The sequence below is a fragment of the Cibotium barometz genome, chromosome 21, assembly GCF_041138505.1.
Source record: "Cibotium barometz isolate CiBa-2024 chromosome 21, ASM4113850v1, whole genome shotgun sequence".
NCBI lineage: Eukaryota > Viridiplantae > Streptophyta > Polypodiopsida > Cyatheales > Cibotiaceae > Cibotium > Cibotium barometz.
Genome location: NC_141066.1, coordinates 56904933 through 56920911, shown reverse-complemented (window position 1 = coordinate 56920911; position 15979 = coordinate 56904933). Strand labels below are relative to the sequence as shown.

General features: G+C 41.8%; 1 protein-coding gene across 1 annotated transcript; it reads right to left on the bottom strand.

Annotated features, from left to right (window-relative positions):
* Positions 1-6811: 6811 nt before the first annotated feature.
* Positions 6812-8152, bottom strand: LOC147627410 (putative F-box protein At4g22030). The gene has a single exon (XM_086816210.1). It carries the CDS (start codon positions 8135-8137, stop codon positions 7163-7165), a length of 975 nt encoding a protein of 324 aa, XP_086672336.1. The 5' UTR covers positions 8138-8152; the 3' UTR covers positions 6812-7162.
* Between the last annotated feature and the right edge of the window lie 7827 nt (positions 8153-15979).

Sequence of the window (15979 nt, the reverse complement as noted above, 5' to 3'; positions counted from 1 at the left end):
AGTTTGGTGCGTATTTCCCTGCATATGTGCATGTATGCAACACAACCAAACACTCTCAAGTGCTTGTAGGACGGAGGCTTCCCTGTCCATACTTCCTCTGGCACTTTCCCACCAAGCCTCGTGTTAGGTGACCTGTTTATAAGATGAACGGCTGTCATAATAGCTTCAGCCCAAAAACCATGAGGTAACGCAGCATGTGACAACATAGAACGGACCTTCTCCTGAATGGTCCTGTTCATCCTCTCTGTTGTCCCGTTTTGTGGAGGATCATAAGGAGTAGAGATCTCCCTCTTGATGCCTTTAGCATCACAAAAGTCCTGAAACTGTTTGGACATATACTCTCCACCATTGTTGGAACACAAAGCCTTCAGGGTTTTGCCAATTTGATTCTCAACATGAGCAACAAACTTCTCAAACACTGAGAATGTATCACTTTTCAAACGAAGAGGATAAACCCACACCTTGCATGTGGCATCATCAATAAAGGACACAAAATATTTTGCCCCTCCCAAAGAAAGCTGAGGCATCTCACATACATCTGTATGCACAAGCTCTAATTGAGCATCTTTCTGTCCAAGAGCTTTCTTGTGGGGGCACTGGAGTTGCCTGCCATATATACAATGCTCACAAAACTGAAAACTTGAGAACTTTAGAGAAGGCAAGTAACCAAAACGAGACAATTGCTCCATTCCTTTGACACTCATGTGTTCCAACCGGCTATGCCACATAGAGATTTTCGGTAGCTCAATTGCATTTACATTAACATGGTGACAAACACCAGCATGCATGAAGTAAAGAGTGTCCACCTTAGAGCCTCTGGCAACAACCAGTGAGCCCTTACTAATCTTCCACTTTCCACGACCAAATGTGGTAACATAATCAGCATCATCAAGCTGTCTAGTAGAAAGCAGGTTCTTCTTGATCTCAGGCACATGCCTGACATCATGGAGCATAAGCTGTGAGCCATCTGAAAACACAAGCCTCACATCACCTCTGCCAAGAATCTTGCATGCATGGTTGTCACCCAAATAAACTACTCCTTCATTGCCAGTAGTATACTTGACAAACAAGTCTCTGCAACAACCTGTGACATGAAAGGAGGCACCTGAATCAATGATCCATGAGTGCATACCATGACCATCTCCTGCAAGAAGTGAATGGGCATCAAGTGAAGACGTGATAGGACTTCATCCTCACTGTCACCTGCATGTGACACATTGACTTCTTCAATCTTGACTCCACTTTTGCCCTTTGGCTTTGCATCTTTGGCTTCATCTTTATCTTTGTCTTTTCCTTTGCCCTTTTCCTTTTGATCATTCTTCTATTTGTAGCATTGCTTTTTGATATGTCCCTTCTTGCCACAATAATGGCATTCCAAGTCCTTTTTGGAGCGGGACTTGCTCCTTCCCCATTCTTGGCCTTTACCCCTTTGCTGGGATCTCCCACGTGCATTCATTGCATTGGACTTTCCAACAGAATTGTTCTTCCTGTTCATCTCTTCTTAAAGAAGAGCACCTTCCACATCTGCATATCACAGCATAGCATTTGAATTGCTAGTGCCTGTCCTGAATGTGTCCCAGCTCTCTTGCAAAGTGCATAAGAGAAAGGTGGCTTTGAACTCATCGTCCATTGCCAACTTTTGATTGATGACCTGGCTAACAACACCATTAAACTCATTTAGATGGGCTGCCATAGACGCCCCTTCCTTCATTTGAAGACCTATGAGTTTCTTCAACCAATACACTTTGCTTGAGGCACTTTGCTGGGCATACAAGTCCTGCAATCTTTGCGACATTCCCCAAGCTGTCTTCTCTTCACGTATGCTGAAAAGTAAAGTGTCTGACACAGACAACATGATAGTGGATCTTGCTAGCTCATCCATATCTTCTCATTCTTCAGCAGTAAGAGAAGCGGGCGTTACATCCCTTTCTTTGATGGGCTTGTGCTGCTTCTTCTGGAGCAACACATTATAGCACTGGGTTTGCCAAATGTCATAATTATGTGAGCCTTCAAGCTTCTTGATGTGAAGCAATGAAGAGCTCTCACCTGTGGTTGCCATAGCAATATGCAACCTATCACAGTCAATGCCTGACGCCCTGCAAGATGTGCAAACACTGCACCAAAAGCACACAAAGTGCTCACAGTTGTTCTCCCAAAGTTTATCTCCCACTGCGGAAGCACAAATGCAACTCTACTCCCACTGAATGTGATAAAATCACCAAAATCTAGTTGCTGCAGATTTATGACAGCACCTTAGATGTGCTCTGTTCCCCTTCCAAAGTACTGTACAACAGTACTAAGTGCTCAGCAATGATCTACCAAATCTGTACCGGCAAGTATAGCAGCTGAAAATGAACCTTTTCCTCACTCAAATCAATGTACAGCCATGCCAAAACTTGTACAAAGTCGTACCAAATCTGTACCAGCAAGTACAGTAGCAATAAATGCTCTCCTGGCTATCCAAATGAGTGAAAATCAGACCTTGACAGTCCTCACCACTGCATAAAATAGTCCCGGACAGAAATTGAGCAAAAAGCCCCTTGATTCAAGATCAATTTCTGATCATACATGGTACATTAACGCACATGAAGGCATCCAGAGTCTTCATAATGCTTCCCCCTGGCCACATATACATCCAATACATAAAAGCCCCTTGATTTACAGGCACATTGAGTGCTTGACAGGCATCAACACATTGCCCAAAGCATCAAATGCTAGTGCTGCCTGCATGCAAATCAACCCAATTGGCACAAAAGCCCTTTGATTTGCACTCCAATTTCCTGCAATTTTGGCCCGAATGTGAGATTGCTCACATCATACAGCATGTATGAATGCCCAATGGCACAATTACATCAAAAGCCCCAAATTTTGACATCCAATTTCCTGCAAATTGACCCGAAATGTGACCAATGTCACCCAATTTCCTGCAAATTGATTCGGAATGTGACCAATGTCACCCAATTGTTGCCAATTGTGCTCAAATCTGAGCAATTTGGCACCTGTACCTGCTCAATTGATGATTTTACATGCTCAATTGATGATTGGACATGCAAATTCCAAAATTGAAGCAAATACCTCAGGCAATTTCTGATTTATGTTGCAGAAAGGGGGTGTCTTCGTATTTGTTAACTCGTGAAGGAGGAGGTGCTATCAATGGGCGGCGATGCTGGTGGAACTGTTAGGCTGTACGGTAGCGGCACACAGTACAGGCAGTAGCTGCCAGGTAGTTTTGGCGGCGAAGGACACCTGCAGCAACACTGAAGAGTAATGAAGCGGCAGATTCCAGGTGGCGCAGATTCCAGGTGGCGGCAACGTGTAGTAAGAGGCGGCGCTAGAAAAGCGTTGGCTTCGTCGAGACCCCTGAGAGCATCAGCAGCGATGCGGTCCGACTCCTCTATGGCCTGCTCATGTCCGCCAAGAGCTTGTAGCGCTCGTCGATGTAGTCAAAAACCCTCACCTTGCCAGTCTCCAGGCGTATAATGTCCACTGGACATCGGGGTCTGTCAGGGACTCATTGCCTCCATGAGAGAACACGCAACAGTAACGCCATCGCTTGTTTAAGCGCAGACAGCCAGGCTAGCGCTAGCACACTTCTCCAATATCTTCGATATAGTCAAGCAGTTGGTCCCCGAAGGATATCTTGTCCGGACTCCTGTTGGAAGCAGCGATGGGGGAGTCTCCGCTGGGACGCCCACGAGTGGATGCAGCCCCACCTTCTCCTTCGTTTGGTGTCGAAATGGTGAGAAAACCAAGGGATAAACGCAAGACTACAAGTAGCAGCAGAAGTCGTAGCAATGGACGAAGTGGGCTCTGATACCAGTTGAAGGGAGATTAGAGTTAGGGTTTCATGTGGGAGACATACACAAAGAAGAAGGGAGAGAGAGAGAGAGAGAGACATATGGAGATAAGTCAACTCATCAAGTGTGAGTGTGTGACTCCCCTATCATACATGTATATTTGCACTAGTACACATAGTGCACTTAGTACATTAAAAGTACTAAGTGTACTATGTACTATAACTTATGGGCTTGTACACACTACAAGGGTGGGCATAATGCCTTTACCCCAACATGCACTTAAAGACAGATCATGGGTGCATACGTTGATAGGATTTTCTCCGGTCAACAAGAAGGCATCAGGGTGTGGACAATGTGCTTGACTTGGAGGGCAATAAAGCATGGTATGAAAGGCTTGTGTGATGCATGGAATGTAGTGGAAGATGTGAACACCCCCTATAGGGGACTTAGCAATTAATTTTTTTGCTAAAATATATCAAAGGCTTGAATAGCTCATAGGTGTAAACATTACAAGTCCTATTGCATGAATGTAACTGGAAGGTGAAGGTGGGTGGCAGTTTTGCATGGAAGGTGGTGTGGAACTATGCTACACGATGCATGCTAGAGTCGTGGAGTATTGGATAGTAGGGGGAACCGAGAGCTTTGGGGAGTCTCCAACTTTCCTTGCTCACAACTCCAAACTTTCAAAATATATAGAGAAAAAATCTCTCAGGACCCACACACTTAACTTTAAAGTTTCTAAAAAAAGTAGTTTTCTTATGAATGCTTTGTGTAAGGTTTTGAGGAGTTTTTATTTTACATCCGCTCCCTTTTTTGAAAGAAAGGTTCTCCCTCTTATCTCCTCCACGAGTCCACTTTAAAGGGGTGTCGTAAAAATATGAATTTGTTTCCTCTCCACATCTTTTAAGCATGTGGAGTGCATCTTCCCACTTCTCTAGAGCATCTCCCCACTTTCTCTTGCCCTTTTGTGTCCCCTCCTTCAGCTTCGTTATGGTTTTAAGACATGAAAAAAATTAGTTTTTCACAATATTAAAAACTCTTAGGTGAAAAACATGTATGGTCATACAACGAAAAACTCGAGGGTGCAAAGCTGGTAGAGCGTGAAATAGATGTACTGTAAAAAAAAACCTTTGGCATAAAAATTAGTTTTTTACAATATTAAAAACTCTTAGGTGAAAAACATGTATGTTCATACAACGAAAAACTGGAGGGTGCAAAGCTAGTAGAGCATGAAATAGATGTACTGTATAAAAAACCTTTGGCATAAAAATCTTGTACATCGTAAAATGGCCATACTATGAAAAATTACGATATGAAAACTCATAAACCATGAATTGGGCGTATAGTTAAAAAATTTGGGATGAAAAAATCTTTTTCACGACATGAAAATCTATAGCTTTCATGGTCTCTCTGACTATTGGATAAACTTACCTGATGAATGCCTTAATCTTAGCCATGTAATCCCTACAATCATGATGAGAATCTTAGCCATGTAGCCCCTACAATCACGGTAGGAATCTAGAGAGAACTTGAAGAAATGAACTCCATCATAAGTGCACTAAATTGCTTATGATCCCTTTTTGGTGATAGGAAATCATTGAATTCACTTCTACATGTAAGAAAAAAACATTTTTATTAAATAAAAAATCTATATATAAACAAAAATGACATGTTTTTATCGATACCTTAGTCACTTTAAGAGTCATTCAAATGGCATGAAAATGTTCAATTTGACAACATATATATTTATTCCTTTGTGTGTATGTGTGTGTGTGTGTGTGTGTGTGTGTGTGTGTGAGAGAGAGAGAGAGAGAGAGAGAGAGAGATAGAGAGTGAGCGAGAGAGAGAGAGAGAGAGAGAGAGAGAGGCGTGTCCTGAAATTTTTCCTAAACCCCCCAATCCTACATTTTCTCCCTTATTGTGTCTTGTTAGAGCGAGTCTCCATCTCTTCTCCTCGAGTGCTCTCCTCCTCCTCATGGTGCTCTCCTCCTTCTTAACACCAAATCCTCGAGGTGCTCTTTGCCTTCTCCTTCTCAAGGAGCTCTCACGGGTAAGGTTTCCCCTCTCCCTCTCCCTCTCCCTCTCTCCTTCTCCTTCTCCTTCCTTCTCCACAAGGTTCTCTCGTCGTTCTCTTCGTCAAGATGCTCTCATGGGTAAGGTTTCTGCTCTCCCTATCTCTATCCTTCTTTACTTCACACACACATACATACACCTACACACATCTACATGCATTCACACATGCGCACACCTACACACATCAATAAACATTCACACATGCACACACCTACACACATCTACACGATGCACCTACACACACCTACACACGTACACACACCTGCACATATATACACACACACACCCCCTTCTTGATGGATACATGCACACCCTTCTTGATGGATCCTCACACCCTAATGGTACAAACACACACATCATGTATCAATAGCATTAGGAATAGGGCTTACCTCCCTTACCTTGCCTTCATGCTTAAGGTCGCATCTTGTCCTTGCACGAAATGTGTCTCTAGTCTTCTCAGTGTATATGCAGTTTGGGTGCCAATAACTTTGTATTTAAACTTTATTATGTTGACTTAGGTTAAATATTGGCAATGTAGGGTTCCAATACCCGCCTCTTCAAAAAACCAACATCAACCGTACACCCCTTCTTACCATTTTTGTTTCTATTTTGTTTTTTCAGTGTAAGGCTAGTATGCGATGCGAGATGCACGAGATGATTCAAGTTTTTTTTGTTAATTACGATTGATAAAAATGGAAAAGCCACCAAAAGCCTGCCTTCGTCTCTGGCCTTGAAAGGCCTTCGTCTCTGGCCTTCAAAGGGGTTACACAGGAAGAAATGCCATTGGCATGACCACCTTAGTGTGTCAAGAGTACACGTATGTATTGTTTTTGGTGGGAATATACAAGGATGAAGAAAAGGGGGAACAGAAATTAGCATCACTATCATCTATGGCTATAAACAAGACGCGCATCGGCCGAGACTCCCTCTAGCTGAAACCATTTTGGACAAAATTTACTCTCGTGATTGAGGTTTATATGTTACAAAGAGGGCAGGGGTACACAAGAATTAGTCATCCTGGTCGACTCTCATTACTAGGTTGAAATTTCAAAATATTGGCCTTCTTTTTCAACCCTGTTTTCTAAGAGGCCTTCAAGATAGTGGCCTTCTTTTTCAACCCTATTTTTCGAGATGCCTTCTCTAGAAAGTTTGAAGGGTTTGGATGCCCTTTGAAGGCTTCACTGTCACTGTCGCTGCTAGCTGCTCGACTCTGATGAGCAGCAGACAGTGGCAGAATCCGCGAGCACCATTTTAATGTGGTGTGGAATGGACTGTCACGCCGTTGAGTCGCATCAAAAGAGGGTCCCTGCTGCCTTGGAGTCCGCGGGCACGATGGGAGAACGGTCTTTCTTGGAGACTGCAGCAGCGGAGCGGCCCAATTGGTAAGCCACCCGTTGGTGGAAGAGCACGCCGTTCTCTCGCTGCTCCAATGGTGTACGCAGAGTCTCCTGAATCGACGCCTCGATGTCCGCGTAGTAGCCTGCAGAGTTGCGGTAGAGCTCAAACACCATGCCGAGCTGCATGTCGTGCGAGAAGCTTCCCGCAAAGGCGGCAAGCACGCTGCATATCGCTGCCAACATGCCCAGGTTACTGATGCCGAGCCCCATGCTGCTCAATCCATTCAGGACGGCGGCCGATGCGGCGAACATTGGCGCGGCCACTGCCAGGCACTTGTTCACATTGACCAGGTTCTGCGCCCAGCTGGTGTAGGTCTTGATATCGGAACGGCGTAGAAGGGCGGCCACATGCTCCAAATCGCTGGTGGCGTGTCCGTCCCAACCGTTGGACGTGGTTCCGTCGTTGATAAATATTGTCGACTCCGTGTTGCGATCGTCGGCGGGGGGCGCTCTGAGCACAGGAGGGGCCACTTTGGCGGGGAATTTCTCGAGGCCGCCGGGGGTCAGGGGCATGGGGTAAGCCTTGTCGAGAGCCTCGAGCCGGCGCCGAGAGTCCCGCAGTAGCAACGGGGTGTGCTGCCTGAGATGGGGAGCCACCTGCAGCGCGTAGTCCACGTCGCTGGCCAGCTTGCGGAAGAGGCGGGCGGCAGTGCGCTGCTCCTCCGCCAGTTGCGACGGCTGGAACAGGTTGATGACTGCCATCATGGCCGCGCAGCCGGCATTGAGCATCAGCGCCGGCAAGCTCAGGCTCAGGCTATGGGCCTGCCCGTCCAGGCCACCCAGCAGGCACGCCGTCATGGTGGCCGCCGAGAGCATGCGCTGGAAGAGCTTATTCCAGTTGTCGCGCTGCTGAGCCAGGATGGCGTGCATCTCGGCTCTGTCACTGGCCGCATTGGCCAGCAGCCGCAGCTCCGCCACAAGGAATAGCTCCTCATCATCCTCCTCAGCTTTGTGTAGGCCCTTGTGGCTGTCCCAGAAACCCAGAGGGTCCGCCTTCATCGATGTATAAAAGGGCCGCTGCGGGGAAGAGCTGGTTGAACTGCTAGTGGCTGCATGATCATCATTTTGCAGTTCTTGCTCTGCCGACGGCACAAACATTGAGGCAGTTGATGGGGGGAGGCTCCTACGCCGACCGGAGCTGCTGCTTCTGTAATCAAGCAGCCTAGCACTACTCAGAGCTGTTGAATTACTGGCACCATGGCGTGCTGTGCAACCAAAAGCCTGCACAGCTGGCGACCCCTTCGAAACGCGTCGCTGCGGGCTGGAGAAAGCGGTGCTGCTGCTGATCTGACTAGTGACTGTGCCTAGATTACGCAAGGCCATGTACTGACGTTGGATACTTTGCAGTATCAAGGAGGTTGGTGGTGGTTGCTTGCTTGCAGCTTGTTGATCGCTCGGAGGAGAGGTAGCTGATGTGAGAGAGAGAGAGCCTTAAGATAGGTGTGTGGCTTCTTGTAGTTGTTGTGGGACGCCGATGGCCTGTGTTTTATTATATGTGCTCACTGCTGCGACTAGGCCTAATGTCAACGTTGAATGAGCCCGGCAGACCCAGTCGCATTATTAGAGCAGGTCCTATATTATGCAAAAGAGTATATAGCGAACGAGTCACGACAACATTGTTTCAAGTTTGAACTTTGAACCGAACTATCTTTTAATGGACCCCTCTCTCCCTTTCTCCGATCTCGTTCTGCTGGTCAATGCTATTGCCTTGTAATAATGTAGGCGCGTGTGCGTTCCTCATTTTAGCCTTGTAAGGCCCCGGTGTTTGGTAACACGACATAAATGTGTCCTCCTCTCTCCTGTATGACAATTTTACGTTTTGTTAACCCACTCATTTGGTGAAATTTTATTCACTTTTTCTTGTGGGAATTCCTTTTGGGAGCATAGTCTATAGACACTTGTAGGGTGTGAAATTCAAAACCTTTCTTTTGGGAGCACACTAGTAAACACTTGTAGGATGTGAAATTCGATAAGATTTCGAAGATGGTTCGAACGGTTAGGGATATGCTCCAAAGGGCTGGAAAGGTAATTGACTAGTTATTGTGACCACACATTTCCCTAAGAAATACGTATGTGGTGTATTATCCATGGGATGCAACTTGATGTGCGAGAGAGAGAGAGGCATTACGTGTGGTGCGACGATGTCTCGGATAAACGATAAAGGTAAATGGTTACCTAGCGATTTGCCTACATACTCGTTCGATAACACCTTTTATAATCAGCCCATGTGGGTCAACATTGATCCAATGTGTTCATTCCAGGATAAATCACATCACCAGGCCAAGATGTTTCGCTACCTACCAGCAAGAAGCTTATTCCCTCTCTGAACACTGTAAGCAAAATGCGTAATATTTCATGGATTTCACAAGCATAGATAACATTCCTTCTTTGACATAAAAATGTGTGTCTTTCTGAAAGAACATGTTTCAATCAAAATGTACTACCCACACCTTATATTTTGATCTTCTCACAAAAATGATAATTGTGCTTCTCAATATACAAGGGAAAAAAAAAGAACCTCGTGAATTTCTTCAAAAAGACAACAAGCCGTAGTAAATAATACAATATTTTCTTGTAAACTTCACAACTTTTGAATCTACATTGGTTCTTTGTTAGCTTTATGTGAAACTACATTGGTTGTTTGTTGGTCCTCAAAGCTTTATGTGTCCATCTCCTACTACGAATTGACTTGCTATCCTAGAACAATTTCTAATTTCAAATGTGTCCATTCTTTGGATCACATTGACCGTTTGGTCTCATCGAATGGATTTTAAGCCTTAAGTTTTACAATCCATTGGTGTGTCAAGAAAAAGGCAATGTTTAGTATGCCAAGTGTGTGGAACTAAGCCTTAATTATATGTTGCCCAAGATGTGATGGCAGCAGAAGACGATGCCAAGGCTTTCAGGTATACCGTGCAGCATCCTTGCTACATGGGAAGGCAAGGAGATGCATTTGATAACTTGAGTTCCAAAATCATGATTGTTTCAGAGACACATATACAGTGCATCGTTTTGCATAACATTGGCTAATCAATCACACGGCCTAAATTTAGCCTTATCAAAGCTTTTAAGTATATCATTTGCATTGCCCTATGCATATGACAATCTAATGCACATAGTCAGATGCACAAAACAAAAACATGGTTTTTTACATGTTTATACAGTGCATCACTTATTATACATTATTATTGATGTCAATACTGGACATGGCCTAACTTGGCATTTTATCTAAGCTTCTACATAAACCATGAATCGCTCTCTATTTAATAGAGGTATGCAGAGGATAACTCAGACGCCAAATACATATTTTTTTGAGATTTGGGTATATGCTGCATCACTTTGTTAAACATTCGCCTTGCCTGTAGTACACCTTTAATCATCCCATCGGAAGTGGTATATAAACATTGATCACTATGTTCATTCAAGGATAAATCACATAAGGATACGATAAAGTAGACACCAAATACATGATTTTTTTAGGGTTTGGATATACACTACATCGCATTGTTAAACATTCTCCTTGGTTATAATACACCTTTTATCATCCCACAGGAAGTTATATGTCAACAGATCACTATGTTCATTCTAGAATAAATCACATGAGCAAGCTAAAATGTTTGCTACCCCTACCAACAAGCTTGCATCTTCTCACGATAGCTCTATGGTCAACTCCCTTAACAAAGCCTTGTTGTTATTGCTTGAAAGCCTCTCTCATGCCTCATGAATGTTAAATTTTTCGATACTCCAGCTTCTCTAAAGCCTCCATTAAAGGCAAAGAAAGCTTCAAAAAAGACTAGCATGAAATCCCATACATTAGCTAATGGAATCAAGGCTTTGCCAACTATGCGCCAATATGTACAGACACTTGCTGAAGGTGTTCTTAGTGGTTAAGGATAAGATCCACAGCTAGGTGCGATTTTAGACATAGATGAGATGTGGGGCTCCAAAATACAAGACATACAAAAATTTGAAAGAGCATAAAAGGGAACAAAAGAAGTTGCAAGAGGTAGTCCAACTGCATTTCGAATTAGAAAATTACTTAGAGCTGCTCTTATGAGCTCAAAACCACCCACCCAACTCAGTTGCACTTATAATTATCACTTCCACTCGCACTTGTAACTCACATATATGTGCACATTCATAGCCACTATCACTCTCTCTCATTTTTCCATAATCAAAGAACTTATAATGTTAAAAGTCTTCGTCTTAAAAAGTATCACATATTTTTTGCTTCACAGACTACCATCTTTTGATTTTCATGGAGTCTTTTTTGCTGCCAACATGCCCAGGTTACTGATGCCGAGCCCCAAAACCTTTCTTTTGGGAGCACACTAGTAAACACTTGTAGGATGTGAAATTCGATAAGATTTCGAAGATGGTTCGAACGGTTAGGGATATGCTCCAAAGGGCTGGAAAGGTAATTGACTAGTTATTGTGACCACACATTTCCCTAAGAAATACGTATCTGGTGTATTATCCATGGGATGCAACTTGATGTGCGAGAGAGAGAGAGAGGCATTACGTGTGATGCGATGTCTCGGATAAACGATAAAGGTAAATGGTTACCTAGCGATTTGCCTACATACTCGTTCGATAACACCTTTTATAATCAGCCCATGTGGGTCAACATTGATCCAATGTGTTCATTCCAGGATAAATCACATCACCAGGCCAAGATGTTCGCTGCCTACCAGCAAGAAGCTTATTCCCTCTCTGAACACTGTAAGCAAAATGCGTAATATTTCATGGATTTCACAAGCATAGATAACATTCCTCCTTTGACATAAAAATGTGTGTCTTTCTGAAAGAACATGTTTCAATCAAAATGTACTACCCACACCTTATATTTTGATCTTTTCACAAAAATGATAATTGTGCTTCTCAATATACATGGAAAAAAAAAGAACCTCGTGAATTTCTTCAAAAAGACAACAAGCTGTAGTAAATAATACAATATTTTCTTGTAAACTTCACAACTTTTGAATCTACATTGGTTCTTTGTTAGCTTTATGTGAAACTACATTGGTTGTTTGTTGGTCCTCAAAGCTTTATGTGTCCATCTCCTACGAATTGACTTGCTATCCCAGAACAATTTCTAATTTCAAATGTGTCCATTCTTTGGATCACATTGACCGTTTGGTCTCATCGAATGGATTTTAAGCCTTAAGTTTTACAATCCATTGGTGTGTCAAGAAAAAGGCAATGTTTAGTATGCCAAGTGTGTGAAACTAAGCCTTAATTATATGTTGCCCAAGATGTGATGGTAGCAGAAGATGATGCCAAGGCTTTCACGTATACCGTGCAGCATCCTTGCTACATGCAAAGGCAAGGAGATGCATTTGATAACTTGAGTTCCAAAATCATGATTTTTTCAGAGACACATATACAGTGCATCGTTTTGCATAACATTGGCTAATCAATCACACGGCCTAAATTTAGCCTTATCAAAGCTTTTAAGTATATCATTTGCATTGCCCTATGCATATGGCAATCTAATGCACATAGTCAGATGCACAAAAAAAAAACATGGTTTTTTACATGTTTATACAGTGCATCACTTATGATACATTATTATTGATGTCAATATACTGGACATGGCCTAACTTGGCATTTTATCTAAGCTTCTACATAAACCATGAATCGCTCTCTATTTAATAGAGGGATGCAGAGGATAACTCAGACGCCAAATACATAATTTTTTGAGATTTGGGTATATGCTACATCACTTTGTTAAACATTCACCTTGCTTATAGTACACCTTTAATCATCCCATCAGAAGTGATATATCAACATTGATCACTATGTTCATTCAAGGATAAATCACATAAGGATATGATAAAGTAGACACCAAATACATGGTTTTTTTAGGGTTTGTATATACACTGCATCGCATTGTTAAACATTCTCCTTGGTTGTAATACACCTTTTATCATCCCACAGGAAGTTATATGTCAACATATCACTATGTTCATTCGAGGATAAATCACATGAGCAAGCTAAAATGTTTGCTACCCCTACCAACAAGCTTGCATCTTCTCATGATAGCTCTATGGTCAACTCCCTTAACAAAGCCTTGTTGTTATTGCTTGAAAACCTCTCTCATGCCCCATGAATGCTAAATTTTTTGATACTCCAGCTTCTCTAAAGCCTCCATTAAAGGCAAAGAAAGCTTCAAAAAAGACTAGCATGAAATCCCATACATTAGCTAATGGAATCAAGGCTTTGCCAACTATGCACCAATATGTACAGACACTTGCTGAAGGTGTTCTTAGTGGTTAAGGATAAGATCCATAGCTAGGTGCGATTTAGACATAGATGAGATGTGGGGCTCCAAAATACAAGACATACAAAATTATGAAAGAGCATAAAAGGGAACAAAAGAAGTTGCAAGAGGTAGTCCAACTGCATTTCGAATTAGAAAATTACTTAGAGCTGCTCTTATGAGCTCAAAACCACCCACCCAACTCAGTTGCACTTATAATTATCACTTCCACTCTCACTCGTAACTCACATATATGTGCACATTCATAGCCACTGTCACTCTCTCTCATTTTTCCATAATCAAAGAACTTATAATGTTAAAAGTCTTTGTCTTAAAAAGTATCACATATTTTTTGCTTCACAGACTACCATCTTTTGATTTTCATGGAGTCTTTAAGGGTTCTTAAATTTATGCCATACCACCTTTAAGTGAGAAGGCCAAGTTTTGGGTTCCATATCTTGCTACCAATATGGAACTAGTATCTTTACACCTCTGCAAGATGGCTTGGAGTGAAATTTTAATGTTTGGGTAGGGAGTGCAAAATTCCATGATTTTGGTAGAAATTTTGCCTCAAAATGTCTTTTTACATTCATTGGGCTACTATTAGAGGGGGAAAATAGCTCCCAAAAAAATCTAAAAATCAATTTTTTTTCCTCTTAAAAGCTCAAAGTTTTTCCTCCTTAAAAAATCCGTAACAACTTCTGTATCCACGACACTTTTTCTATTTCCAAGTTTCCATCTCAAAACTAGCTCAAATTTTTATATTATAATGTCTGTAAAACACATTTTGGGACCTTTATCATTAGTAGTGGTTGATTCTATAATTAAACACACAAACGACCAATAAAAACATTACATGAGGGAAGCTAAATATTATAGTGAACTCTACAATCTTCTAGACACTCTCATCCTAATTATCTCTATTAAAAGAGAGCTCTATAACAAACTAGATGAGAATAAGCTCTTCTTTTTAAGAATAGTATTATATTATAATAATAAAAGGGTTACATCATAACTCAATGGTTAAGAAAATCTATACAATCCCTACCTTCCTATATAAGCATGAAGGGGCAAGGTAGGGAGAGTACCAACACCCACATATCTTAACTTATGAGTAAAAAAGTAATGCCCTTGACAGCCCAAAAACACACTTCGGAAGGCCAAAACGCCTTTCAAATAAGCATGGACACAAGGGCAAAAGTTTTGGCCATCCACGATTATCGTCAAGCGAAAAATTACCTCCTTGTGGAAAATAAATTTTTGTTTTACTTTCTTTTGACCCTAAAAAATCTTCTTTTTTTTAGAGGTACTTAGTCCATACATCTATGTTGTAGGCCAATCGAATGACAACTTATTTTAAGAAAATGTTCTTAAAAGGGTCTCCAAATAGGGCAACCATTTCTTGTCCATTCTTAGCTACTCCATGAAGGGAGGACAACTCTATAACTTCCCAAAGCATTTGTGGGAGGGTTGCCCCATCGCAACAGAAGCCTCCACATGTAACCATATGGACTTCATTATGGACTGCTTTAGGATATCCTCCAAAGTAACATGGACATTGCTTATGAAGTCTAACCATTCAAGTGCATAAATTTTTAAAACTCAAATATTATAAGCTTAAGATTGTTAAAACACAAGGAAGCAAAGAGAGAGAGAGAGAGAGAGAGAGAGGGAGAGAGAGAGAAAGGTAGCACTACAAGGAAAAGGGACCATAGGTGTGTTTATGGATGCGTTTTGACAACGTGGTTTAAAATGTTACGGGCACATTTATAAGCACGTCTAAAATCGCGTCTGTTAAAAGAGGCTATAAGCGCATCTATACTGCATAATAAATGCGCTTATAGATGTGCATATAGACGCGCTCTGGAATTTAAAAAAATTCCAAAGAGCTGCCTATGCAGATGTACAGCTGCATTTCTGCACAGGCAGCTCTCTAGTTTAAGGTTTTGCTTACTTATACATAGACGAATCAAGATCAGCAAAGATATCAACATAAAAACTTAAATTAAAGATAGATATGCACAAAAAGATTTGTGAACACACTTCGAATATTGATTAAAGAAGATGAGAAATTACATTTTATATCCAAAAATTTATCCATACATGATTATAGCCACATAAGGCTTGAATAAAAACATAGATACATAAAGAAGATGAAAACTTTCATCTTATATCCAAGAAGTTGTCCATACATGATGGTAGCCACATGAGGCTTGAAAAATAAACATAGTTGCATAAACCAAAACTATACATGAAGAAAAACTAGCGGGCGACTACTCGGAGAAGTCATCACTCTCTGAGTCTTTTTGTCTTCCTTCTTGTCCACCTTGTGCCTACACAAAGTCAATATATATATAAATAAAAATAGAAAGTATTATAAAGGTCGAAACATGTTTTGTAAATAAAAATAAAAAGTATTACATGCATTGTTGTTCTCCTTGCTTGATTGT